This window comes from Wasmannia auropunctata, unplaced genomic scaffold, assembly GCF_000956235.1.
Source record: "Wasmannia auropunctata unplaced genomic scaffold, wasmannia.A_1.0 LD336111.1, whole genome shotgun sequence".
Classification (NCBI taxonomy): domain Eukaryota; kingdom Metazoa; phylum Arthropoda; class Insecta; order Hymenoptera; family Formicidae; genus Wasmannia; species Wasmannia auropunctata.
The window spans coordinates 2,246,335-2,272,139 of record NW_012026779.1 but is presented as its reverse complement, the minus strand read 5'-3'; the positions used below and the strand labels follow the sequence as shown (position 1 = coordinate 2,272,139).

The following is a 25,805-nucleotide window of genomic DNA, read 5'->3' as shown; positions in this document are numbered from 1 at the left end:
GGGGGTCAGCGAGCAGGAGGGCACTGGGCGAGGGAAGGGTTTATTTTCGCGGGGTGGCGCTAACACAGCACTCGTTGCCGGCTGGCACACCGTCGCCGCCCAACGTTCTTTTTATCTCAAAGCCGTATCCCTTTTGCGCCTCTTCTGTATTCCTCAATTTCCAATGAGTCGGAATACGACATGAAACGCTAAACTGCCACAAAGGGGGTAAGCCGATGAGCGCGGTCGAACCCTTTGCCCGGTCTTTCTCTTTCCCTCTCTCTCTCTGTCTCTCTTTCTCTGTGAGCCTCTCGCGCGCGAGTTCTCTTTCGCTGCTTTCCTCCCCTCACGCGTCTCTATCTCTATCTTTCTCGCTCTCTCTCTCTCTCTTCCGTCATCAACGACGGATCGGGGTGGAACCTTTCCTCTGCGCTCTCTTTGAATTCTTTGTCACAGTGCATTAGATACGCTCTTGCCGTGTCATTATTTGAAACGGGAGTACACAGAGAATTATGCTACAAAAACGGTCGCGCGCGCATACGGGGCATTCGGGAGCGGAACACGACGAGCACCTCCTCGTTGTCATCGTCGTCGTTATTTTTGGTTTCGCCGTTCGAAAGTTCGACCTTTTTCGAACGGCGGGGCCGTTCGTATCCGCTTCGCCTCGATCGCCGCTTAACATATTCCTCGTGCTCATTTTGCCGGCAATGACAACGCGCCCATTCCACTCGACGGGGCTAATACACGCCCCTCCCAACATCCGGTGTGTGCGCGCACCACGCGCGCCTGAATCTCCCGATGTTTGTCCACTGCGGTGACTTCGTTGCACAGTGAGCCCAGGACCGGACGTCCTGGCGTCTCGTAGGATTCAATGAATCAGAATACTCGGGAGAGACGCGCGACGTTCCTTCGTATGCGACAGGAGGGTGATGGTCATTGGCACGTTTCCGCGTGTGCGAGTTTGCATCACGTCGGTCACCAACTGGCCGGGGGTGAGCAACGTTGCGTCCGTCCTCCACCGAGGTTTACCTACAGCTACAGTATCGCTACAGTGAAGGGTTCCGTCGATCGCTATAAACGTTCACTTCAAAGCGGCGAATCAGCTGCCGTTACGCATGAGGACGCCATTGTCATCAACATCGTCGTTGTCAATTCTTATGAGAATTAGCCCTCGACCCAACCATGGATGTCAAGTAAAAGACAAATGAAAAAAAGAGACAAAAATATGCGGAAGAAAAAATTAATATTGTTTTAACGTAATTAAATATTTGGGTTTTTTTTGTATAGACAAAAATAATTACATATTTTCATGAAAATACAATAAATCACTTCCAGCCATTGACCTGATAGCTATTCCCGTAATTTTATTTGCGATGAATCAATCGACCGTGCGGCGACCCACTTTTTACGGTTCTTATCTTCCGATATTTCGTAGTCATCAGCCACGCTGGCGTGAAATAATTCTTAGTCGCTCTTCCTTAGTCGCTACGATCGGGATGTTGTCCATCGCGACGAGAGGTATCGGAGGAACGAACGAACAAACGGCATCGCAGTGGCACAACGGAGATAGTGCGACGATGTTGGCGTGGGCGGCGGTCGAGAGCCGAGGGGTTGAAACGCGGGAAAGTCCCTCGGGTCCCAATTACACCGACACCCGATCCCAGCATTACGGCCCGGCTAATTCGAGGGGAGAGTCGTATATAAATCTCGGCGAGTTGATTGTGCAGTTTCAATTCCGTTTGTCGCCCGACGACGCCGGAGATAACGCGCGTCGGCAGGTCGTTACAGTTACTTTTTCACCCGGAGAGATTAATTCCGTATCAGAGCCGCGCGAGAGGCGCCGACGTTCGTTCGATCGAGCGTGTCCTGTAACTGTAATCGGATACGATTGAGCGTAATGTTTGTCATTAAAGATAACTACCTCGCGCGTCGGGCGCGCGTTACCGGCGAATTACTGCAAAGACGCGCATTTCCGTTCACGAAATAAATACTGCGTGCTACGTCTGCCCGTAATTTCTTTGCGACTCTTTCAATGGATGTAAGTCTTGTTTCTCATTTATTCGCAAAGCGCCGAAGGCAAAAACGAATCGATAAACATGGCTTAGTAACGCGACACAGATTGATGGAACAACGATCACACGGAGTCTTTTCTTTGCTCTCGGAAAATCTCACAGCACAACTTAAGGTAGTTAACAACGCTCCTCTCGCAGATTGCCGCGAGAGGGATGTGGGAGGGAGAGCTTGAAAGGGGTGTTTCTCTCGACGGGTCTCGCGACAAACGGCTCGGCTAATTACAGAGAGGCCGCAGCTCCGTGTAAACCGGCGGCAAAGGCAGCTGTCGGGTTCCCAGGCTACCGCGGCTTCCGAAGGTTTACGCGTGTCGAGGGCTTTTTGCTTTTGCGTGAAAATGTCGTCGTTCGTTAATTCGATGGTCCGATATGATGTACCCGGACCAGAATATCCGCCAGCGGATCAAATCCAGAAGCCGTTTCTTTCCATCCGTGTTTGTTATTCTTTCGTCCGTTCGCGCGTATAGTTTCAATACTAATATTAATATTAGCATACGGTTGGATAAGTACCGAGCCGAGGCATCCTTGCCCAGAGCTGTAAGAATTCGAACGCCAAGTCCTAAACGCGATCTTCCGCGTTTGCGTAAGCGTCAGAAGAACGTGGGAAACGTACGTCGTAAGCATCGGATACGGTACTTCCTCATACAGTCCAGTTAGATAGATGAAAAAAAAAGAAAAACAATGACGCCCATCCTGTTCCTGCGTTTTGTAATCTTACGCACACAGTCAGTAAAAAAACCAACTAAATATTTGCATGCATTACGTTTTCGTTGTGCATCATTATTTACATAAAAATTTCAACAAATAATAATTTATTGAGCGCTTAGACATATGAAAATAAATTTTACGATCGTGAATTTCCTCGTTGTGACGTTTTCGGAAAATTGATAACAAATCGGAAACGAGTTTCAATACGCGGAGGTCGTTGCTCTTTCGTGTATTCTATTCAGAATTACGAGAGAGAGACGCGCTGCGTATTCACCAGCTGCGAAAGGTCATCTTATTGTTCGCCGTCGACAAAGTCGCGCATCCAACTGGCAACCATCCCCCTCGCGATACCACCGAGAAAGGAAGCCGGATTTCTCGCAACCCCTGCTAAGATAATACGACCACCCACCCAGCGGGAGGTCGAAGATTTCAACCTTTACCGAAATGCCAAGCGGGGCTTTAAACGGGCTAATAACGCTGCCTTCTCCCCCTTCGACACACCGCCGCCGCCGTATCGCGGTATATACGATTTCGATTCTGTCGCACAAATTGCCCGTGGAATTACGTATTACGGAGCCTCCTTCGACGTCGTTAACACTCGTTTCACGTAATAGCACGTGTAACGACGGGCAATTGATGAAACATTTATTCCTAACAAATGGCAATCTTTTTTTTTGTCGACATTGGCTCGTAATTAACGTTGTACACTTTGTCGTGTATTTTTAAACTTGTTAAACGACTTTTTATTACTGGCGCTCGGAGTTTATCTGACAATCCCGAGCGAATGCGCGCGCGTGGGCTGCTGTCTTGGTATTTTAAACCTCAAGCCGGATGGCTTGGCAAGGAAGGTTCGCGCACGTGTGCATCGTGCGCGGTTCTGCGGGAAAAAGGGGGTGCAGCAGGGGGTGTGCAGCAGCGGGGTACTCAATCGGAAAAACTGCCGACGGATACGCCCTCGTTAAAGCGCTCCGGGGTCGTCGTCGTCGTAGTCGTCATCTTCGTCGCCGATCGGCGGACGGTAAAGGTTGACACGGTATCTCTTACAAGACGGTCATTAGTCGAATGAGAGGAGGAAGTCTTACGAAGTGCCTGCGTAAATATCTGTGGGACTGGCCGGTCATCAATCATCTTAGAATCCTGCGAGCCGCGAGCCGCTACGCACGAAATTACATATCGTCTTACGCCTCGCGACGCCACGAGACCCGCCCTGAGCAGAGAGACGAAATTACACCGAGGGCCCCCCTTAACGAACTATTATTTTTTACGAAAGGAATTTTTCCGTCTCTCTCTCTCTCTCGAACCTCGTCGTAATTTCGACGTGGAGGCGATACATCTTGGACAGCATATATGTACTCGTTGCCACAAAAATATGGAGAGATAAACGAAAGATATTTTCTTCGAGGCCTTTTCGAGGGAGACATTTTTTTCTATCTAAGTATTATTAAAATATAAATCAATGATACACACGCGGGGATCACGTCGTATCGGCCATTTAAGTGATAACGTAATGTCGCACGCGTGCGAAACACGCGCGCAGAACGCATACATCGTTCGTACGGATAAAGTTATCGATAGGCCGCACAATGCGGGCGGACTATTTACTATATTTGCGATATCATAGGGCGAGTAATGGTCTCGCTTGACGTTACGGTCGGAAGGACGGAGCAGCAGGAGATAGAAGATGACGCGAGAGGGAGGAAGAAGGAGGAGAGAAAGAGAGAGACAGGGTGGATAGGATATTCCGTGAGACTGGCTGTCATATTCATGTATTGACACCGAGCTGGTTGACTAATGGACTGCTGTTGTCACAGGCTCGTGTTACCGCGAGGGCCTGGCCTCGCCGAGTCGTTTTTCCTGAGAATCGACTGAAACGCATTCGCGTCTATAACATTCGTCTCGTGTTTATCGAAAATTCAGCCTCGTGCGAACTCGTGAGTCATTTCGCGCGGTAACGCCGTGCAAGGAATCGCATGTCAAATATGTTAATTCCGGCCTCCCTCTCGCGAGAGGGATGCCTCTCTAGAAAAAATTTTATATCACGTGCGCGTTTCACTGAGCAATATTTTAACTGCACCATTTTTTTCTGAGAGGCGTATGTGGCTACGCCAGTTATCAAAAGACTATTTCACTCGTTATTCTTGAATAGAATAGCACGTCGCGTTTCGTAAAGCCGCGAATGGCGTGGCCGTTCTTCCTGACTTTTACATATTTATCGAGCCTCGCATTGTTGTCACGTCAGACGGGAGACGTCGACATTGTCGAGCCTCGAAAATCCGCGATATTATATCTGCAAGCTGGAACCGAAGATCCAGTTCTGATCCTACCCCCTACCCGCTTTCTCTCCCCCCCTCCCCGCAGTTCGCGTACTTTCATGACGGCACTCCGAATCCATACGCATTTAACGCGTGGAAAAAATGCAGGAAATGAAAAACAAGTGATCAAAATTTTCGATTAAAGCGACAGCAATTTCACAATATAATGCACACTCTCATCTTATGTCAGCTTTTGATTTACGCGAATTCGAATTTACATGGTGGGTTACAGGTAACGCATTAATCGCGTAAATTGAGAGTTATCTGTATACCCCTCTCGCCTGTCCGCTCGATATTTCATCGCACCCAATAACACCCAATAACGTTTGGCTTTTATAACAAATGGCAAACTCACGAAATTTTCGTTTTTGTTGATGCGCTCGTTACACGCACTACAGAATTACAGAGGAATTAATGAATGAATGGAAAATCATATCAGAGATAGGACCTCGACGAAAGGGTCAAGAATAGTTGCGTGGGATTGAAGGTTAAGGGGAAATGGATAACGAGCACGCAGCGGTAACTATTCTATTACCGTTTGACATCTGATACGAGCTCAGTTAGGCGATCGCGATCTTCGGCCTGATTCCCCGCCTTCCTTTCATCAGACGCGAAGACGTCTAAGGAGACGTCGAATCGGGGGCGAGTCTAAAGCGGGTGGAGGGAACGTTATGGAGGGGCACAGGGTAAGGCGAGAGGCCCCCAACGTGGAATAATACGATACGCAGGAATCGACGAACGAACGTCTACGGACGCGAGACTTTACAACGCGGTGCCTCTTATACGGCTTCTTGATTTATCGGTGAGTTAAGCCTCGACTTCGAAAACCCGCTCGAGGCGCTCCATGCACGCCCGTGAGATTACCGTGTGTCGCGGATCACGCGCGCGCGCTTGCTTGCGTTTGCGAGCGCTCTCGGCTCCCCCCGTCAATGCGTTGTTTGCCGGCCAAGTCAATTTTCTCAAAGCTGTAAGCGCGAAGGGGACGCGGAGCGGATTGGGTGCCACTTGTAAACTCGAGTAAGCCGACCGTCTCGATTCGACGCTTCGTAGAAGGGCACACCTCCCCCCGCGATCGCGACCAGGTAAAAAGATCTTGTACTCTTGTACTCACCTCGCACCTTCTGCTCGTCTTGTAGCTGCCGCTCCAGACTGTCCTTGACCTCCCGCTCCCGAAGAACGTCCATTTTCAGCTCGGCTGTAACACACGCAAGATAATGGAAATTTATTTAAATGTTCTTGTGCACTTCCCCCCAGAGAGTGTGAACCATCCCCACGCGAAGGACGGGGCTCTTCATTCAGTTCTGACTCAAGTTCTCGCTTCTCCCCCCTATCGTTAGTTTTAATTGCTCGGTTACCTAGTTTTCGCGCGGGAGGATGCTTGAGACAACCGAGTGTCTCCATCCTCCATGAATAATTACCAGAAATGGTTTCATCTTCTCGAGAAGGAGGACCAAGTGTCCGTAAATTCTGGAAACGCGAAGGATTTGAAGATCAGCTATAGTCAGCGGTTAATTTAACAATAAGACTGTCTCCCTTCTTCCGCCTCGCTCCCCCTATCCCTCATCCACCTGCCATCGTCCGAGAGGTGCTGCGGGGAGGATATCGCACGGTTGGCTGAGTTCGTGATTAAATCCAATGGCGATGGGCAGACCAGAGCTCGCATAGTTACCTCTAATAGAATTATATTAAGACATGGAGTCTCCATCCCTCCCGTCCCGCCGTCTCCCCGCTTCCACCTGCTTAGTCCATGTTTCTCGTCTCGCGTACAACTCCCGCCCCCTCGTCGCTCTCTTCCTCCCTATCTCCGTCTCCGACTTGCAGAACTCCCCCGTTCCCGTGGGAGCCACCGCGCTAAATTAGCCATTTCGAATCTCTGCTAGAGGGTCGTTAGGACGAGTCCAGAAACTCGTTGAACGGTACTAAGAAACCCGTGCGCCATGCGGGTGACCAGTTTTCAGTCACTCTCGCGGCGAAACGTGACGTGCTGAGGTGAGCGCGAGCATATAAATGAGAAAATTAAAGAGCACGAGCGAACGTGTAAATGACGGCCTCGAATTATGGGAGCTTGAACTTGAAAAAATCCTATCTATCTCAGAGTCAGAGGGTCGCGAAATCATTTTTGAGACTGGTAACACGATAAAATGTTTCCGGGCTCTAACTCAAGCAAGCTAATTCGATTTAACGGAAGAAAAGTAAGGCAGCGGAAGAGGCGCCCTTCTCCCTCCTTCCTCTGGCTCGCTCGCCTCTCGAATTACATTGGCGGGCAATGAGCCACGTAGCTCGTAACGCACGTCAGCTCGCCCGACGATTGGCAGATTTTTGTGGCGTCGTTAGCAAGAAATTGTACATCGTAAATTAGAATTAAGTAGATAAACTTGAACGTAAATTTAAGGTACTTGATTCACATATTGATTATTAAAAAGAGAATCTTACAAAAGAAAAACCGCGTTCAGCTTCATTTCGATCTGTATTCATTTTTCACGTGTGGCGTTTTCGTATTTCATCGGGGAAGTATAACAAAATTCGAAACAACGTTTAATCCGCTTATCGCATTTCGCGAGCTTTTAAAGGACTCTTTTGCAGGCTCGTGTATACGCTACCGTCGTATTAGCAGCAATTATTTCCCGACCCGGGCTCTCGTGGAGAATCCAAAAAGTTTCGCGACATACGTTCAAGCCGTAGCAGCAATGGGAAGGGGGGAGGGGGAGAGAAAGAGAGAGAGAGCGCCAGAGAGAGAAAGAGAGAAAGAGATGAAACCTGACAGAGAATCAAGCTGGTAGATTAGGTAGGGCCGCGTCGTCTCAGCAGTCTGCCAGCAATTTGAGAGCGTTTGCGAGGTCCATTAACGGCGGTAACTCTTCACGACCGGCCGCCACGAAGATTCAATTTGAATGCTAACCAGAATAGGAAGTTCGCGCCGGGGCCCCATGGTATATACGCCGCGCGCTGTGTTCCCTCCCGTACCCCTCCCCGTCCCCCGTGGCCCCCGTTATCCCCTCGCCACCCTGTTATTGCCAATTTCGGCGCGTTTCTGCAGCCCACTTTGCGATCGTTTAGATTATCATCTCTCCCGGTTTCTCTTTCTCTCGACGGCCCTGGGTACCTTTCACCCCGCCCCGTTACCCCCTTTCCCGTATCTTCTACATTCTGCTTTCCCCCACCCACCCCCGATCCGCTCTCGCTCAAACGTTTCCGGGGATAATTGAACTTTATTAGAGATCGTCGTCGACAAAACACCAGCCCTTGCATCCCACCCCGAGGCTTATTCCGGATCGACTTGATTCCGAGATGCTTTAACGATTACTCCGCTCCGCGCTCGCTTATCTTTCTCTCACTCGCGAAAACGCCTCTCAAATCTATGCCGTGACGAATATCTCGAGAGAACATCGGCTCCCGTTTCTCTCGATCGTCGCGCGTGCTACGCTTCGTGAATGGTTCCGTGTTTAAACAAAGCTGAACAGTCAACTTTTAAACAAAGAAAGAAACCGTCTTTTTTTGCAATTGGTACGTACGATACAACCTGCCTAAAGAGCACATCTGGATTCGATTTCGCGATGTCCGAATTATTCTCCGCCTGGAGGCAGATGCTACGCCATGTGCGAAATGCCTTTCCTCAGATCTTACGTTCTTTTTACGGCGCAAAGCGGCGCGGCGGTGAGTCTCGCCGAGGGACGGCTGGAAAAGTTTGTCGCGATGGGAAAAAAAAGCTGGAAATCAATTATGCGAGCTCGGCGCTCCTCGCCGTGGGGGAGGAGCGACCTTATTGAAATTTGGCTGCGGGGTCGTGAGCATTAAAATTGCAGGGATTAATATTAGCCGTGGTGAAAAGCGCTTTACTCGCTTTCCTCGTAAGGAAATGATTCCACCGCGCCGCGCCGTTCCGTTCGGTTATAAAAGCCCGGACCCGTTCTATCATTCTTATGTCAATTAGACGAGCCCTAATCGCGACCCGGCTCATAAACCGAGAATTATATCTTTAATTTTAGCGGCCGTATTCAGCCGCTTGCGAAACAGGATTCTGCCCTACGTGCTTTCTTCGCCGCTGCGGGCGAGACCAGCTTTAACCACGACAGATTATAGATGGTAATTAATGACGAGAAACTGTCCGTCGGTCAATTTCGTTATCTCAGTCTGAGCTGCAGAGAAATATAAGCAGCGAAGAAATTATGCGATACATTTTATATTCATTTTACATTAATTTTTATTAAACTATTCTATAATTGCTGCCAAATTATTCTTCTTGTGTATCAAAAGATCACTCAGTGACAAATATATAAAAAGATGAATGAGAGGTGCGTAATTAATATTTGACAAATTATTCCGATGTCATTTCGAATCTTTCAAAGTAGTTAAGTCCTTTTTATCGCTTACGCTTTCATGTGTGCATACGTTCATATGCATCTCTCGACCGTGATGTTCGGTAGTGTTAGCGGCGGATACATTTCCGAGAGCTGCGCTCATCACGATTTACGAGTTTCTCGCCGGACGGCGGACGATATCGCGGGCGGGCTCGAGCGGACCTAGGATCGTTGGCGATAATAATTTTCACGGTGGCGCGAGCACTCGCGTAGTAACAATAACGGTGCAACGGAACGTGCATGGCACTGTTACCGGAGCGATTCATGGTTATTGATTAGTATATACGGTCGCAGGAAGACGAGAGAGAGAGAGAGGCTGCGGTATAGCGTTCACAACCCCCGAGGGCCTGTACCACGACGCGGTGTACACACAGGCAACGCACAAGCACAGATATTATGTGTGCATACATATAAATATATACACGTACACACTTGTCCGCCGCGAATGTATGTATATCTCTGTAGCTGGGTACACTCGACGCTAAGATATTCGCAGGGCCCTAAGGCGACCCTCAGAAACAACAATGTCAACTTGCCCGCACGCGGCCCGCAATCGTTTGAATAGTATAATGTAGTTTTCGTGTTACAACTCACTCTCCTTCGTATACAAGCGCCCGTCTAGCGCCTATACGAAACACCAGGCCTCTTCTTTTCGTGACTCGTTCGAAAACGTCATGATCGTCGTGATGCTTTGAAGGACGAATGAAATATTTACATAAACGAGTAGACGAGAAGGAGATCGCGCGCGAGATCGGCGGGGTATTTATGAATTTAATTTTAACGGATCAAGAGCGGTAATAAAGCTCGGGCAGGAATTAACCGCCGGATTATTTCGGTAATTTACAGCCCCGGGGATCGCGCGTCTGGCATTCTCTTATTTGCATCGTGATACCCTCACGGTGGTACGCGTATCCTCTCTGCGCGATTCTTTCGAAGAAAGTTATTCCCCCCGAAAAATTTCCTTAAAATGTCTTCTTCTTGCGTGCATCTTAATTACGTACGCGCGATCTCGAGATTTCGCGTCTCGATCGCTTTTGCGGTCGTTTTGTGTTTCTCAAAGGGAGACCCGTCGAAGCCCGTCGCGTCGCCGGCCAAAGCAAACTCGAATTTCATAAATTTCGCACCCTAATCCTCATTAATCCCGATGTTGCACTATTTGCCTACGAGAAGATCCGCCGCAAGACGCGGGGCGCCGCGGGGCCGCCGAGCCGCTGGAAACGAGAATATTGTTGTTTCTACCCTTGCGCATGTTACAGCCGAATAATGATTAAGTATATACCCCGGCGAGTTAGTTCTGTCCTCCGGGCACGGGTTCTCCTTCGCGGCGAGATACTCCTTCCGCTGAATTTCAATTGTCGACCAATGTTAACGACATCTCCATGCCCTCCGCGATCTCTCGACGAATGTTATAATTGAAGCTCAGGTTGTTATAATTGCAAAAAATTATTATACTTAAATTCCTCGTACCTACATATGCAGTTTTAGTTAAAGCGAAACGTATTGCTCCAATTACGGTTATATTAACACGCACACGGTTATTCAATCTCTCCGTGCTTTCCACGAAATAAGCACATCCTATCGCGCGAAATTTGCAGAATGCCAGGTTGTCGATAATAATTAAAACTTTCTCGCGCACTCGGCACAGTTTGACTTGGCCCCGGCGAAGCAACAGCGCAGCCAATAGTTATCCCATGCGGATTACGGTCCTTGGCTAAGGGCTACAAGGGTTTCCCTCCTCCTACGGGATTTAAGACGGACTTAGCCCTTGTTCCGGTCGCTGACCACTTTGCCTCCCATTAACCATTAACGGATCTAACGAAAATAGGATTAGATCGCAGCAGCTAGGTCTTCGAGTTCGGTACGCACTAAAACTGCCGACGCACGTAGGTGGGCGTCGGGTTTCTTGCCCACAGCTTCATTGGCAGATTATCGAAGGTTCTTGTCTCGTCTTATCGGGAGACGCGGAGCCGTCTCTCCTCCGTCGATTATTTTCACACAGAATCAGCGTCGGGCGAATCGGTTTTGCGCTACGATTTATCGCCTCCTGAAGATCGCTTGGAGGAAAATTATCCTCGTAAAATGTGTCAAATGTATCTTTACTTTTAATTCGTAGTAATTCATGAATTTATCATATAATTTTGTGAAATACGTTAAAACTAACGGATGCAAAATCGTATAAAAACAGAAAAAAAATTGTATTATTTATTATAAAATTTCAAAAATAAAGAGAATCTAATTTTTTTCATATCTGCCAACATTCAGAATATTCATCTAGTAAGATAATAATAATATCACATTATCCTATTAAGTTTAATGAATATAAATTCAATTAATAAAGTATATCATATAAAATAAAAACATCCGTTGACGTCGAATTAAAAAATTCAAATAATTTCCATTAAATCTTACAAGCCGACCGATCGTGCAACAATCAATATCTCGTCGTACGGCATATCTCGACGTTAAAGTTCTCTTCGCTTGAACTCTCGCGCGGAGAGATATGCCGAAGAGCGTTTTCGCGTTTCGAGATAATCCCATTCTCGCCCTCTCCCTCGGGAATAGATCCTACGGGATATCCGACGGAATTATTGCACATTCGAGTTACACGCGAACAAGAACTTCAAACTTTATCGATCTAAGAGAGCTGTGTTGATATTAGACCGATAACGAATGTTTAATTACGAACTGAAACAAGCTAGTTCCTTGAATACTTTAACATGAAAACTTCGTGATTTATCTCCAGGAATTAGACTAGACGTAGAATATAATTAGAATAGCTAACTTGTGGAAAAGCAAAAGAGATTCTTATGGAAGAGTCAAATAGTGCTTTTGACGCTTTTCCCGCATTTTCCTGCATTTATAAGACAGATATTAGTCTGAATCAACAAAATCGAGAAGATGAATGGAGAAAATGCACACGTCCGAAAGACAGCTAAAACCATTAACCGTTTTTTTTCTCCCCTTCCTGCAACGAAAGACTGACGACACACCGCCACGTAGCTGGATCTTTATCATTATTACGACTGTTTGACTGTCTGCATGTGCATGCCAGTGCGGCCATGCACAGCGCGAAGACATTAATGGCTCGCGATCGTAAAACCTTCAGGCGGTACGGTCGCGGCGAGAATTCTTTCCACAGTTTATCGAATAATAATATAATCCTTTAACGACCCCGTAGAGAGAGAGAAAGAGACAGGATACATATCCTTTAACGAGGGCGCGTACCTTCCGCTTCCTAATCCACCGCTTAATTACCGGGCGCGGGTATACAATTTAATCAGATCGGCGATTTCGTTACGATAACGGCGCACCGATTTATACGGAAGGTCCGCCGCCCTCCTCTCCCTCTGCGTCTCACGATTTCGGCCGGGCCCGTCGCGAAACGAAGCGATCAAGAAAGAGGAAGAGAGAGAACTCCTTCTTATTCTCAGTCCTTCTGGTTTATTGATTTGACGCACGCTCGTTCGGCGGTGACGTATCGCGTGCACCGGAAACGGCACGAGTTGTAAAAATCGGGGCCCACCTCTCCTTTGACTCCTCCGCCCCTCGTGCGAGAAACAGCTGTCGTTCCCTCCTCTCCGTCGCCCCTTCTTCCCCCGATCCACTCCCGTATGTCACTCGAGACCGTAATTAACAATCGTTCTAATGAATTCGCTCTGGCTATCTTCATCTTCGCACAACACACACTCGGAGTTACAAACACGGCGGGGACGACGCGACGCGACGCGACGCGCGATGACGCGCTCCGAGCGACGAGGCGCGCCTATAATCGAGTGTCCGCTTATTACGACCGGGTAATAATTCCCGGTATAAAATTATCATTAAGATTGTCGCGTTGCACCGGAGGACTGCCCGCTCGTTATCTCGACAGGTTGCATGGGCCGGCGCGGCGCGGCACGAGAGAGAAAAACAAATGTTGGAAAGAACTCCTCCTCCATCGCAGCGTTTTTCAAATGCGAATTGCGTCAATAAAAAGTTGGTAAGTGCGCCGCGGGCTTACCACGTTAAAAGTGCCGCTGTGCGCAGGTGTAATTTAAAATTATACTGCGGCCCCGCGCACGTTATTAATTTCATTGATGTCGCATTCGCCAATTACGTCATTGACATTTAACTTTAGGCCGCGTCTCTTCATTCCGTTCATTTCTACAAAAATGATCGCAATTTAGAAAGAGATGGAAAAGATTATACGTTCCAAAAATATAATTTAATCGTTTTTCCTTTAAAATTATGCATCTCGTTCTTTCTCTCTTTTCGATTCTCTTGAGAATAAAAATTAATCGCTAAGAGAATATAAGCAATTAAACAGATTTCGCATCGCGTGTTGAAAGCGCCGAAGCGACTCAACTCTCAATGCCAGCACTTTTTTCGTCTCGTTCCACGTCTTACCTTTCTTTCTGCGGAACGATCGTAAATAACTGCCCAATGTAATAAGACATCACCGTGTGGCTCAGCACCTACGCGCTGATACCATCTTTATGGACACGACAGTGTCGGAAGTTGTATATTATTTTTTTTTAGATGCGCCAACGCATACCTAGCCGCACTATGTACGCCGGCGTGCCGATTCGAGTAAGCGGCGCTCGACTTCGCCGAAGAGATAAAACTGATACAGTTCTTATAATACGAAGCGCAACCGCTCAATTAGTAAATTAATAATTAAGTACATATAGATCAACGCAACGATAGAGAGGGAGAGAGAAAGATTAGGAGAGAAAAGGAAGAAGAAACAAGTTAATGCACGCGAGTTATACATTTCTCTCCGTTCTGCTCGTCGCACTTAAGTCCGCGCCTCCTCGTCTAATCCCTCTGCTGATGTCACGCAAGAAAATTAGCGTCGTAGGTGCGGATTATCGCGCGCATTATCCGCGATTATACGCATTAACTGACGAGGAAGGGCGTCGTTTCGAAATCCAATTATCGCGTCATGGCGCGGAGAAAAAAGGCGTTCAACGACACTCTCGCGACGTGATAGTCTTAAAACGTTTAGTCCAAAAATTCGTTTTTTCTTTCTCTCTTTTTCTTTCTTTGTCTTCTTTTCGCGCGTCCGGTTCTCTTATATTGTACTTTTATCGAAACTCGGCGGCAGTAAAACGTGCCCTCTCGCGCGCCGTGACCGCTTCGCTTCTCGCTCTCTGTACAGGCGCGAATTCACGCGATCTCTCGTCGCGCCGCGAATCGAAACGCTTTGTCGCTTCGTCGAGTTGCAACAAAATATTCGTTCCTCGTGGCAATAAACGACGTCGTTAACGACACACACAGCGTGCTCCCCTTCTCCTCGTCCACTTCTCTCACGCGCGGCCGTTACTACTGCCCTTTTATTGCCGGTAAATTACACGCTTTATTCGTCCGCGCGACGACCCGAAAGCAAACTATATAATTGAACGGTAGTTAAAACTGCGGTAGGTCAAGTTCCTCTTTTTTATCCCGGCTCACCCCGGTATCTCGCTTCCTCCTCGTCGGTCGCTGTACGGTCGCGCCGCGCCTCCGTCGCGTTTTATTTTCAACGTCGCGCCACGTCGATACCGCGTTGGCGACGTCGCGACATTTCCTTCGTAATTAATCTCTATCCTTTTTTTGCCTCCGCCCTCCGCAGGCGGTGATCTTATCCGCGCGAGCTCGGAAAGCGCGAGCCCGGAAGCGATTTTAATTTAATTCCGCGGAAAACACGGCAAGTTAATTCACAACGCCGCGCGACGATCCCGTGCGACGTCCGATCACGTACGGAAATACGTACGAAAATTGCGATAATTGCGCGATGCGTGCGTGTGTATATGCGACGCTGGCATTACGTTGAAATGACGCCACCGAGAGCGTAATTAATTTCGATGGTTATCGCGCGGACAATTCTGAGGGACGATTCTACGAAGGGAAGGCGCGCGAGGGAGAAGCGTGCTGCACTCTTTTTCTCCTTTTCTTTCTCTCTCTTCTCCTCCTCTTTCTCCCGATGACACTTAAATACGGAAGGCAATAAAATTCGCCATACGGCGAAACAAAGTCGCGAACCAGCTGGAGGATAACGGCGTGAGGGGACTCTCCGTCGCGCTGCGTTTGTTTTCCGTTCCCGACCTTCTCGCGAATCCCACTACGACGCCGAGAAGCGCCGTAAATTTTCGGTTTATAATCGTCGTCGATGCGAAATTGCCAAAGACAAAGATTTCTCTCCGCAGAGAGATCTCCTCGCGACCGTTTCCCTCGTATACGAACGGCCATTTTGTTACTTAATTTCGAGACGTTCGCGTTGTATGCAAGTACAAGGTGGTGACGAGTACGAAGGATCGATGTCTCCGCACGATCGTTAAATCCGGAATTTAAGTGACACCACCGCGCTGAGTGAAAATGCGCAGTTTATCGTTTGTACTCCGCACCTTTCTTCCACGCGGGGTGAGATCTTTTCCGAGATCGGAAGTCGAGAAAAACGTACCGACACCTTGTAACCCGAATAGCGAGTACACCGACTGGCTTGTTAAAATCGAATACTCTAGCGGTGCAATTTTTCTTGGAAAGAACGTCTCGCGTACGTTGATCGTCCACATGATCTAGAAATGTGTAGAAGATAAGTTTCTAGACGACCACTTATTCTGTCTACTCTCCCGGGAAGCAGTCGGATTTAGCGTTATTTAGGACGTCATTAAGACGAAATTATTTCCCCCGCTAGACAAACACAGATATCCGTGGCGAAACCGTATACGCGCTGGGACCAACGCGAAACTTATTTGCACGCCGGCGAAGAAGAAGAACCGCGCGCGGTCGGTCCGAGGACGAGGAGGGTCCGTGGTTCCTTTTATTGTTAAATAAATAATCAACTAGTTGTTCCCCGTGTTAGGCATAATTTATTAGCCTCCCTAGCACCATCGGAGCCCCTTCTCCCTGTGCGAAATTCTTTCCTCTCCGCTTCTCTCCGCTTCTTCGCTACCGCCTCCTCCTCCAACGCCTTCCGCATCTCTCCCGCGTGCTCATTTGGAGCTCGTTCCGAGCACAAGTCTCTCGTGCGCGTTACCGACCGCAGACCGTTTATTCTTCCCTTTCGCCTTTTCTGTCCCTCTTTTTTTTCGATTCTTTTTGTGTTAGTGGCCAGGAATACGAGCTCGGTTTCCTCCTCCTGCGATTTCTTTAATTGACAATCCAAGGGTGTTCTCCAGCTCGGTTCTCCAGGTGGGAATCGAGTACGTCCGCGGCGCGCACCGACCGGCGACATCGTATTGTCCTCGCGATTTTTATTAGCCTTTCTTTCGTACGGGATGCCTTTCGCATATACCTCTCACCGTGCAGTGCACATGCGTCCCACGAGTGTTGCATGCACATGCGTACGCTGTTCCCTGCGTCCGGCTTCTCATTTCCTTGCGATTTACAAGTAACAACAAGGTCCACCCTGGGCGCCGAGAAATCTCATTAGAAGCGCCTCTCTTGTGAATACTGCGGACAATACTCGAATTTGACGCGAAACAAGATACCAAATAGAAATCAAGAAATACTCGATTTTTTTTTAAACAATACTTATTTTGCGTGAGGACATAATACAGAGAAAATGATAAAATTTTTGATAATTTCATAATTTCCAAAATCATGGTAATTATTAAGAAATGCACACAAAAAAGACCATAAAATATCTTATAATGGCCGATTGGAACATTCTTCGCGACAATTTGTAGTCGATACTAAGGCCGGGCTTCTGAGTTATAAACGCCGATGTAGAGGCCCGTGTCACGCGCCCCGGGAGGGTGGTTGCGCTGGTAGTTCCGATACCCGGGAAGATGCCCAAAAAGCATACACGGTCGAGTCGGTCGGTCGGACGCAACAAGAAACGGTTTCCTTCTCCCGGTCAGTCTTGTTACCATCACGTGGGCAAATGGAAGTTGAGCGCATGCAGAACGAAGATATAAGGAGCCGAGAGAGTTACGATTCTCCGCCGGTCGGTTTTTGCAATATTGTTCGCCTTCGTTCGGGCGAATCATTCCGTTCGTTCGTCTATCCTTCCCCTCGCAAAACGAGCGCCTTCAGCACTCGCGATTCCCCGAGACAGAGACCCATCTCTCGGTTCCGCTCCGGAGGTAATTAAATATCTGTGGTCCGGGCACGCCAGTCCAATGCGCTACCTTAACGATTGTCTCTGGGTCAGAGGTCGGCGGCCCAACGTAGACGTACGCTGCGCGAACACACTTATGGCCTTCTCTTTTAAATAGGATATACTTATATATGTATATATATATATATATATAGGTATATATATATATGCATATGCAATGCAAGAGAGAAAGAGGAGGAGAGAGGGAGTGAGTGAGGAGCAGCCACCATCACCATCGTGGCGGCTATACGAAGCGGCACGAAGAATAGCATGGGAATTATTATGCTTATTAAGGTGGAAAGTAATAAATTATAGGCGGCTAATAATGGGAACCGCGAGAGGCGTAATTGATGTATGCAGAGGAAGTTGTTCTGGTCTGGCACCGTGCGCTCTTCTCGGATATGCGTGTAAACATACACCTATGTTACACGTAATATTGTACATACATCGTGTGGAAAATATTTAATGGCTTAGAGAGGCCCCGCTCTCTCGCCTTCTCTCTCTCTCTCTCTCTCTCTCTCTCTCTCTCTCTCTCTCTCTCTCTCTCTCTCTCTCTCGCTCGCTTTCGGGAGCATCTCCTATGGCGTCGTGGCGTTTAAAATTTGAAAACTAAACTGTTTACTGTACGCGCGATGCGGCGTGCGCTTCTTTTGTTTCACCTTCTACCTGCGGGAAGATCGGCAGGTCTTCTCTTGTTCTCCTCACGGGGCAATAAAAGTACCAGCTATTTATTGCTAAGCGCCACCATATAACGATTCCCCGAGATGCGTCGCGGCCGTTCAAGGGAGGGCTCGCTTTGGTTCGGAGGTCAATAAACCGATTCCACTCTTAATTAAATCTAAGACAATACCTACCCCCTCCCCTTTTCCTGCTGACGCTAATTAAAGCAAACAATCGACGGCAATAAAAGCCGCCGAGATGCGAAATGAAAAGATGCCGTAAAAGCGGCGATTTCTAGGTTTATCGAGCTAATGTAATCATTCTGCGTAACAACTGTTCGAAGCGGAGAGAAGGAAAAAAAACTTAAACTTAATTAATTAATTTTATAACGTAGAAGAGCGATAGCGAAAAAGTACTCGATCGTTTATTGATTCGTGTACAAGATAAGGTAGATGGAGAAGGAGGAAAATAAAGGGAGTACGGGAGGGGAGAGGAAAAAAATAAGCGTGCCGCCGATACACGTGTGCGTACATAGTTTGCGCGATAATGGCTGCTCGCCGGGCGATATAGAGATAGCCTCGGTTAAGCTAACCTATCTCTCCTGCACGCACGAAGGAAGGGAGAAAGGGTAGGTGGGTCGCCGGTTGGCAGGGTTAAGCATAAATCAATCAGTCTGCATTCGACCGCGAGCGGAGAGGAGGCAACCATCACGGCACGAACGTCTCGAAAGTTCACGGTAGGTGGACGTTCGGGACGTTTGTATCGACATTTCTGTTTGCACTGCGAAATATTTACGTCCGCCGTCCCTCCCGTCTCGCCTGCCAAAGAGCTGGGTCGTGCCTCACCGGCAAAGAGACACAAATGGATCCTTATACAACATATATTCATCATTTCGTGGTTTCGAAAGTATAAAATATTTCCCTTGCAGTCCTGAAGGTCTCAGGTTGTAGTACCTACTACTGTAGCCTTGAAGCGACATCGATAATCGAGGAATTCGTGATTGACGACATTGCTTGCGTGACTGTAATGGCTCTCAATCGCGATGCCGTACCGATCAGCGCGGGAAACGATCTCGTCTCGTTTGTATCTCTATGTTACCACGACAGCGGCGTCGATAATTCGCGTTCCATTCGTAACCCAGACACCTACTCGAATGGCTGGTACCAGCGGCCACATCCCCGCCCTCCTCCGTCGTGCCGCATCGTCGCTCGCGGTAATAGGATTTCACGTGAGCAGCCTCCCAAGCAGCGGAGGCCGAAAATCGCAGGAGTTTATGTATAGCGAGATGCGGTCGCCGCAGCGTTGCAGCAACCGTGAAGCGAGGAGGGAAACAGAGAGAAGAAGACGGAAAGAGAAAAAAGAGAAGCCGCGAGATACAAAGAAAGCGGGGAGGGAGAGACGTCGCTCGCGGCGTCGAGGAAAGTGGCGGAGAATAGAACGGACAAAGAGAGAGAGAGAGAGAGAGAGAGAGAGAGAGAGAGAGGAAAAGACACAAAGAGAGGCAATGGCTAAGGGACAAGAGAGTTCCGCAGAGGAAGAGAAGAAAAGAAGAGAGATAGAAGGCGAAAGAGATGTTGGGGCTCCTACAATTTTAATTAACCCGGTACCGGGCACAGAGAACCGATCGCGATCGAATCGGGTGCACGATCTACAAGGAATCTACATAAGATCCTCCACTCGCGGCTACAACTCAATCCCCTCTTTATATTCCGCGCTCGAGGAGCCTTAACCGGGGGGGCCCCGTGGGGCCCGCGCGCCAGACACCACGATGCACCACACATAATCCTCGCCGTTGGTCCCGCCACGGCTCCTACGCTCCCCTTATCTCGTCGAGGATCGAAGATAGTAGCCTCACTGCCGCGCTCGCTGGCTCCTCGGTCGGCCAGGATCTCGGCGGGCTCATATTGTCCGCATCTTCGTGCGGCATGTAACTTACCGGCGGCAACGAGAGAGAAACGATCGCCTCTTTTTCTCACGAAACGCTCCTTCTTGGCTGCGAGGTGCGTGTGCGCCTCATGCGTAACGAGCAAATATTTGAACGATAAATGAGAAAATCGCGCATCTTTGATTAAAAAAAAGGGCAGGATCGTTAGAATTATTTTTTTTTCAGGCAGGATCTCCCGTCCGCAATTATCCTTTTCATTTGTAAAGAAAACAATGCGCTAAGCCACGTGAGAAAACGCTTTGCGAGGCTTCCAGTTTACGTATTGACAGACTGGATTACATCAGTAATAAAATATTCTTGAATATAATTGAAAAAATTGTGGAGAAAAATACTAAATCTCATTGATAATTTGTAAAAATTTTTAATGAATCTGTCTTAATCATTTGCCTAAAAAATTAGCTAAAAAATATGTTATCGCCTTCAAACATTTCTCATTCTATCACACACCCGTCACATGTATTTTGTTTTAAATATTGCCTAACGATCTCGAGCCGAGTTGTAGTTTTAATAAGATCATCGCAATCTTCGGAGGGTTTCCGCGTCATCGTAAAAATCTAAGTACGTGTCTCACGATGTATTAACGCATTGACGAAACTCGAGTCGAGCAAGAGAAAATAAATAAACGCTTTCAGATCTCCGACATGCCTGCGAGAACGTCACGACTCGCTCTTTTTAGGACTGCAACGATGGGGCCACGGGCCTCCCTGTACGAGCGGTCGCGTGAGAGGCCCCGTCTGACAAAGACGAATAATATCGATAATATTCCGCATCGAAGGCATCCCGTCCGGATTGGCTTAAAACCGACCGGGCCAAGCGCGGGGTACGCGCGCGTGTGCCTGCGTGTGTATATGTCGCGTGCGTGTGCGCGCGACGCTGCACGTATAAAAGGCGCTCGGGATCTCGTGCCGACGGAGATACGGATGCACCCATACGGCTGAAGGTTCGTAACACGATAGTGGCCGTATGTAAAACCATCTGGTGTAAAACGAGCTGCTGGCTCGTTCGAGTATTAAATCGGGCCTCTCTTACTCTCTTTCCGACTACTTCCCTCGCGGCCCCCGCCCGCTACCCCGATCGCCGTAGTCGTCGTCGTCGTCGTTGACTGCCGCCGCTCTTTTTTTTTTCTTTCCTTTCTCTATACCGCAACGCCCTTTATCCTCCACCTCCTCCTCCTCCTCCACCACCTCCATCCCTTTTCCCGGCCTGTCGATCGACTCGCGCTACATGGAGATCTCCACGTCGAACGCGCGCGCAGAATCTGTTAAGCCGACCAGCAACAACCGCCGCGCCGCGCATTCCGAGCTTAACGTCGCAACGTGCGCCAAATGAACTCGTTAGCGTTCACGTGTTCGGTGCTCGCGCGAGTCCGCTTCTCGGCCGCTCGACCGAGCGTGTCTCTTCCTATTAAAATCCATGCGTTTACTGGGCCGACTCCAAGGAGTCGCGGAACGGGAAAGAGATCTGTCAATCGCGATCACCAATCGCTCGTTGCGTGATGAATGAATCATCGTATCGGACTACCGATACGACAGCAAATGCGTGAAAAACAACTGAAGGATCTTTGTTGAATCGACACTGATAATAAAAAAGAAACTAAAATAAAATTTGTACTATTAATTAATATTGCTAAAATATTCTTCCGCTTGTTAGTATTTTTCTTCCTGTTGCATCGCTCGCGTTTAACGGGAACCCACGTCGGCGATATCGTTAGCGCGACGTCGTCGAGAGCGCCGAAAAGAAAAGCAACGAATTATGCAAGTGGATCGTGCTCGTGCACTTCGTATAGCGAGGAGAGGGCACGGTTGTCGAGAACTGTTCGTTAAGTCGCCGAGTCGCGAGGGTGGCGGTGAACGGTGAGAATCGGTGACGAGGGGTGAGTGGAGAGCGCGACGAGGGGGCATCGGCCATGAGAGAGTCGTCGATTTCTTTTTATCGGATCTCCCCGCCTCGACGAGAATCTAACCGATCTCCTACGAAGTCGGCGAGTTGCACATGCAACCGCGGGGAGGAGCGGCTTAAGCGTCGCCGCCGCCGTTGCCGAGGTCGCGATGCCCGGCATTCCTAACGTTAGGGCCGGCAAAACGCATTAGTTAACGGCCCTGAAAATGACACTTTGTATCGGCTAATGGGTAATTAAAGTCCCGGGGTTACGTTTCGCTCGGAATTTATTAAACGCGCCGCTGGGACGCGCGACTCTGTGGCCCTGGGTACTCGACGCGGCTGGATATCGGATCGGCGCGTTTATGGGGATCCGCCATTTAAAACCTGCGAAAACGCAGATAAGGGACACTCGTCGTACATCGAGAGTCCGCCGGCCCGTCCCGCTGAGGATTGCGATACGTCCCCGACGTCGGTCAGTCTTTTCGAGTCGATCCGAGACTCGCCGAGACTACATTCGGCGCTAAATGTGATCACAGTTTGATCTCCTATGAAGTGTCGCTAATATGATTATAATTTTAGAAAAATGCATCTAAAAAAAATACCTTACAACTTTCTAACTGACACTTCTATCCCGGACTCCAAAGTGGCGGTTAAATCGAGGCCAAAAGTCTGTGACGCAAGTACGAGACTTCAATAATAATCGATGGTGGCGTGTTGTTAAAACAGAAGCGGATATAGCCGATCGATGACAGTTTGCGAGCGAAATTGGACGATTGCTCCAAGAACAGGATTTTGTATAAGAATATTATTGCCTAGCAGTGCGAGAGCGTGCTTTTTTTTACGTGATTTACCAATATTACGCCGATAAACTGGGATCGCTCGGCTAAAATCAATTTGACGTTGCGTGTCGTTTTACATAGCGCTTTTTATTCGTACATTCCGTTCTCCACAATTTCATCTACGAGACATTCATGGAATCCCTTACAGCTACATTTTGCAATTAACAATATGTATATATTCCTTCGATAATACAATTATCACGTATAAGTTGTAACAACTAATGGCTATAATGGCAACTCATTTACTTACGTATATATGACAGCGTATATTAATATATAGGAAATATTAATATATAGAAAATACATGCGTACATATGTTGTGCCACTTACGCGCTATCGGCGCTTTCATCGTGACGCGATCCTCTGCCAATCGTCGTTGCAAACAAATCGCAACGACGATCGATCGATAACGCATAAACGGCTTATCGATTTACATCGAGATGTCTGTTATGTTCGTTAAGTTCGCCCCAGTCCCGAAGCAACCTGGATGCCGTGAGAAACGATTCCGTGCGCGCCGGCCTCTTTCTTCCCCTCTTTTATTTTCTTCCGTCTCGTCTGCGGCGTTCCGAGATCTCGCGACGAACATATTTAATAATAACGCCGGCCGATTTATCACGCGCGTTAATGAGAAAGAAGAAGTCGTATGCTGCACGTCATCTCGCCGCCGCGCCGAGAGACTCGTTCTTAATGGGTCCTGCCTACATTCATCGTAACCAATCTACGGTACAAACTCTATCTACGGCAACGGCGACACTTAAATTTAATCCTAACACGCCGAAGACGATGTTTTTGCGAGCAATATTTCACTGGGGCAGTTTACGCTGCTTCTTGCGCAAAATATTTACGCGAATCATTCTCGAGACGCCGCTCGAAGGGACGCTCGATTTAAGAAAATTTCGTGATAATAGTGCGTTACGAATACCCTAAGTTATACACGATTCAATACACGCGGATATTGAAACACTTTGTGCTGCAGAGAAAAGCGTCAATTAAATATCGAGATACACGTTAAAAGTTAACATTAAGCTAAAAAGCAAGATTCATGTCTATTATTCGTGCGCGGTACTCGTGATCGCGTCATTACGCTACAGGTCTTCACTTTCGGATGTGTCCAGCTCTCCCCGACTATTATCATTCTCATTTCACGTATCCACGGTCTTAACGCGGTACAAGCAAGCCAAGCGCAAAGGTTGATGCGTGAGAGGGAGGCGACGCGGTAGATGAGGCTGGATAAAGAGCGGGAGAGAGGGGAAGGGGGACACGAGAGAAGGAGGAGGAGTGGCGGGGTCTCTCGTCGACGGGACAGGGACTAATGCCTCTTAATGTGGTTCTGGGAGAGCTGGAAGATAATGAAATTGTGGAGAGCGCCCTCAAGTGTCTTAAGAAAGCCCTGCCACTGACCTTTCTCGTAGTTGATTTGCCTCTCCTGCTGCCTCGCGTTGTCTGCCGCGACCTTGAGCAGGCCCTGGATATTCCTCAGCAGGGTCTCCGTACTCGAGACCGAGGGGTCCTGGGCGCTCTGGGACACGGCGACCGCCGCCGAGGCTATCTGCGAGTAGTTCAGGGCCTGGGGAGGACTTTCCGAGCCCGGTGCTGGCAACGGCAGATTTTCCGGCACGTCCGACAAATCTGTAAGCAAAATTTCCACGTTATTTCCTGTTAGGGAAAATCCTCGAGGCGACAAGACGGACAGGAAGAACGGCACCGAGAAACTTCCCATAAATAAATGCCGTCTATTCTGCAACGCGCGGAGCTCCTTTCGCGTGAACATTTCTTCTCGGCGAGAGCGCCACGTCGTTTGTCGGGAGCAAAACGTCAATGATAAATTCGCCATAACGAACATCGAACAACGTACTCCGAAGCACGAGGGGCAGACCGCGAAGACTTATGCAGCGTGCGTGTCTCGAAGTCGTAATCTCGCGACGACTACTTGTTACCCTTCGCCACTTTTTGATTTAATGTCAACGCGGGCGAATTAAATTCCGTGATTGAACGCTACACGGCGTTCCTCGGACGATTCCTCGCGTCTCGACCGACTGTGTATCATCTCGCTGTGAAATACCGCGCGGGGAAACGAAGTATCATATTGATGACCTTAACAATACAATTTACATGATTGTTCGTGTGAAATTATAACATTTTTAGTATTTTTAATATTACCTTATAAAAAAAACACCGCTAAAAATTTTCGATAAAATCAATTTCAAACTCGAAACTTTGCTGCACTGAATCGTCAATGTTACATGCATGTATTATTCGTCACTTTGACAACCAGAATCAAACTGGACCACCCCGAGCTGATCGCTCGAGACAGCCGTTCTTGGAAACACGCTCTACTCGAAACGCATTGACACACGTCTGATATTCTGTCGCGCTATAGAGGGATCCGTGGCCATCGTTCTCCGAGATCAGCGAAAGAGATTCAGCGGGAACGTCGGAATAAAGGATGCCTTATGGTTATTGCCGCCGGGCCCCGGAGAGAGTGTGGCAGTGAGACAAGATGTCTGCGTGGGTTCCAGGCTTAAGTGATCGCTCGTGGTACCCGGCCCACACCGTGGGCTTTAGCAGCCCGGCTGCTTTACGGCCAACGATATGTAGTTTATTGTATCGTCTTTTAATTATCTGCGCGCACCTACAACGCCACTCGGCAATCGGTTACTTATTGCCATTGGCCGATTTAATGCTCAGCGCACCTTCGGTGCCGGCACCTTTTGATAGGGAAGCGCCGCGTCGCCTCTCCTTACTTTTCGATCCCTCGCTCTCCTAAAATCGCGCACGTTCCTTTCCCCATTTTTTTCTTTTCAGCATTATTCCGCGCGCCTATATCTTCCTACCCATTACAATTATCAGGACAAGAGTCACCATTCTCTGGGAATCTTCTCGCCGCGAAAGCGCATGAGTTCGTCCGTCGTCCTTCGAATCTCATCGACGAGAACGCAGGAAGAACGACCACCGAATCAGAAAAAACGACAAGAAAATTATCAAATGCGTG

The 25,805-nt window shown here is 48.4% G+C and overlaps 1 protein-coding gene across 1 annotated transcript in view; it reads right to left on the bottom strand.

The window, feature by feature from the left end:
* Positions 1 to 25,805, bottom strand: part of LOC105450445 (RNA polymerase II degradation factor 1-like) — a 98,175-nt gene that overhangs the window by 37,007 nt on the left and 35,363 nt on the right. The window contains exons 5-6 of the mRNA XM_011690288.1: positions 24,215 to 24,442; positions 6,180 to 6,263 (exon numbers count right to left, since the gene is read on the bottom strand). Coding sequence (XP_011688590.1) covers positions 6,180 to 6,263; positions 24,215 to 24,442 — 312 coding nt within the window. The remainder of the gene's footprint in view (positions 1 to 6,179; positions 6,264 to 24,214; positions 24,443 to 25,805) is intronic.